The sequence below is a fragment of the Vigna angularis genome, chromosome 5, assembly GCF_016808095.1.
Source record: "Vigna angularis cultivar LongXiaoDou No.4 chromosome 5, ASM1680809v1, whole genome shotgun sequence".
Taxonomy (NCBI): Eukaryota; Viridiplantae; Streptophyta; class Magnoliopsida; order Fabales; family Fabaceae; genus Vigna; species Vigna angularis.
Genome location: NC_068974.1, coordinates 3588829 through 3592115, shown reverse-complemented (window position 1 = coordinate 3592115; position 3287 = coordinate 3588829). Strand labels below are relative to the sequence as shown.

Here is a 3287-nt window from a genome sequence, read left to right as displayed (position 1 = left end):
CCTCTCGACCAAGCCATTGTGCTGGGGTGTGTATGGGGCTACCACCTCGTGCATGATTCCCCTGTCATTACAGAACTTGCTCATCTCTTCAGAATTGAATTCTCCTCCACCATCAATTATGAAGATTTTTATCTGCAAGGCTGATTGTCTCTCCATCATGGCGCAAAATTTAACAAAGCGTGAATAAACTTCTTTCTTTTCTTTCAAAAGATAAATCCATATCTTCTTAGTCTACTCATCGACAAAGATTAGGAAATATTTGTTACCTCCAAGTGATGGCACTTCAAAAGGGCCACATATGTCTGGATGAACTACATCAAGTGGTTGTTTGGCTCTTTTGGGTGCAGACTTCTTGAACTTTCTTCTGGCTTGCTTCCCCATCGCACAACCTTCACATATCTTCTTTGGGGTATTTATCAGAGGCACACCTTTTATCAATTCTTTGTTATTTAACAGACTTAGACTCTTAATATTTAGATGTCTGAATCTGTAGTGCCATACCCAACTTTCTTCTTCGACATTCAATGTAGATAAACATTGTATTGTTGTAGCGTTCAAGTTTACCTTGAACGTTCTATTCTTGGCAAGCGGAGCCTTGATCAGAAGACGCTGGCTTTTGTCAAATACCTCTATGAGATTCTGATGCATTGACATGGTGTAGCCTTTCTCCAGAAGCTGCCCAAGACTCAATAAGTTGCTCTTCATTGTTGGGACATACAACACATCATCCATTTATGCAAGACTTAATACCTCTTTTGGTCCCTCGAAAGGAGGGAAATGTTCAAGTGCGTCCTACGTTTTTTAAAAAGTTAAATGTGGTCCCAACTTGTGAAAAAAGTGTGCAATTAAATCCTTTTTGGTCATGGCGTTAATTTTTTAACGGTCCAGTTGACAGCGTGAACTGAACTGTGCAACGTGTCTGTTCAGGATGAATACGTGGCTGTCTGAGGGTAAAGATGTGAATATTATTACAGATAACGTGGCAGTGGTTAAAAAATCTGAGGGGTTAGGGTTTCGGTTCCTGCCACTTGGTCTCTGAGGTGAGGGAAGTGTTTGGGGCGAGATAAGAATGGCTGGTGGTCTTTTAATTTTGAAGACCCATTGAAAGTGGCGGCAGCAAAGTAAGCATGGCTAAGCCCTTCCTCCTCCAATTTGGGAACTAACCAAAAAGATCAGTTTCTAGGATTCTTGGTTTCGTCGAATCAGGGATATTTTCTCTATGCAGCAATGGATAGCAGTAACTTGGAACAGGCCGTGCTTGATGGCAAACTCTACAGAAACATCAATTCTCTCATGGTCACACATCTTCGAGACAACAATCTCACCCAGGCAATCCCAATCTTCCTTCAAACATAACCTAACATGTTGAATGAATGCATTTATTTATTTCAGAAACCAATTTTCTTTTCTATTTATAAAGCAAATAAAATGTTTGCTAATTTTTCTTCAGCAACGTTAACCACTGCCACGTTATCATTCAAATGTTTACCCTCAGACACCCACGTATTCACCCTAAACAGACACGTTGCACAGTTCACTTCACGCTGTCACCTGGACCGTTAAAAAATTAACGCTGTGACCAAAAAGGATTTAATTGCACACTTTTTTCACAAGTTGGGACCACATTTAACTTTTTAAAAAACGTAGGACTCACTTGAACATTCCCCTCCTTTCGAGGGACCAAAAGAGGTATTAAGCCTATATGCAACTCTACCATTCTTGCACGTAATTAGGACTCTGCCAATTCCTTCTGTTGTAATTGTGCTATCATCTGCGAATCTCACGCTGCTTCTTATACTTGAATCAAGATTCACCAACCACTTTCTCCTTCCTATCATGTGGTTAGAAAACCCAGTGTCCAAATACCAGCATGAATCATCCACTGCATGACTGTTTTCACTTGACAACAACACGCGTTCGGTTTCTTCATCATCTGCTACATGGCACCTTTCCTTCGAAGATGACACATGGTCTTATTACAGCGACACCTATCTGCATGACTTATTGCGTTCGACTGCAACACGTGTTCAACTACACGGTCACACCTGTCCCGCACTAATTCTCTACATAAATCTTCTTCAACCCGTTCTATAGTGCTCATCAACAATACATGATCAGGCTCCGAATCGCATGCGTCTTGAGCAAGATTCGGTGCCTCGTCATTCTTGATTTTCTTTGTGGCTTCATTGTGCTAGCACTTCGCAGAGTAATGCCCAAACTTGTTGCAGGTGTAACATTGGACATTTCTCTTGTCAAAACTCATTCTGCCTCTACCTCTTGAGTGTCTTCCACCTATCTTGTTCACCGCCATTATCTTCCGTGGGTTGATCAGATATATTTCTACCACCAGTTCATCCACCTCGTGATCTACCTCTACCCCTTCTAGCTCCACGACCCTTGAAGCTCTGATTATTTCTGGCCTGCAATGCTTGATTTGTGCCTTGCATCACACCCTTTTCTGCATTCTTTCTTTCAATTAATCTTTGCTCATGAACTTCAAGGGAATTCTGGAGCTCTTCCACTCTCATCGTTTCAAGGTCCTTGCATTCTTCTATGGCTACAACGATATGATCGTACTGTGGTGTTAAAGTTCTAAGTATCTTCTCAATAATTTTCTTGTCCTTCACAACTTTATCACATGCCCTCATAACATTCACCATAATTTGGATCCTCCCAATATACTCCATGATCGTTTTTTGCTCCCCCATGCATAGGAGTTCATACGGCCTCTGTAAAGATTGTAATATGATCTTCTTTACTTTTCTAGAATTGCCATAACCTTCTTACAGAATGTCCCAAACCTCTTTGACCATGACATCTTTTGACACCTTTTGAAAGATTGAAGCAGAGATGCACTGATGTAATAACATCCTTGCTTTGAAAGATTGAAAGATTGTATAACTTCTTCATTTCTTTCGAGTCACCTTTCGAAGGTTCTTGAAAACCTTTTTTACAATTTCATCTACTTCTTGAAATCCAAGGATTGCTTCCATCTTAACACACCAATCATCATAACCTTTGCTGTCAAATACTGGCAGGTTGTTGTGGATCATTCCAGCCATTGCTTCTTCCACTTGACTTTCCTTCTTGATACGTCTTCTTGGACTTCACAAATCTTCACCAGGTCTCAGAACCTATTGCTCTTGATACCACTATTATCAACTGTTACCTTTCTAAATGTTTGATGAAATTATGCAGAGAGATGTGCAAGAGTATAACACGAGAGGAAGAGAAAATGAGATTAGTATTTTCTCATTAACAGGACAAAGTATATGTACAGTTTACAC

General features: G+C 40.4%; 1 protein-coding gene across 1 annotated transcript; it reads right to left on the bottom strand.

Annotated features, from left to right (window-relative positions):
• Nucleotides 1-2351: 2351 nt before the first annotated feature.
• On the bottom strand, nucleotides 2352-3062 carry LOC108321515 (uncharacterized). The gene is made up of 2 exons (XM_017553286.1): nucleotides 2925-3062; nucleotides 2352-2729 (listed from the first exon to the last, which is right to left on the bottom strand). The coding sequence occupies exons 1-2, from the start codon at nucleotides 3060-3062 to the stop codon at nucleotides 2352-2354; spliced, it is 516 nt and encodes a 171-aa protein (XP_017408775.1).
• Nucleotides 3063-3287: the final 225 nt, after the last annotated feature.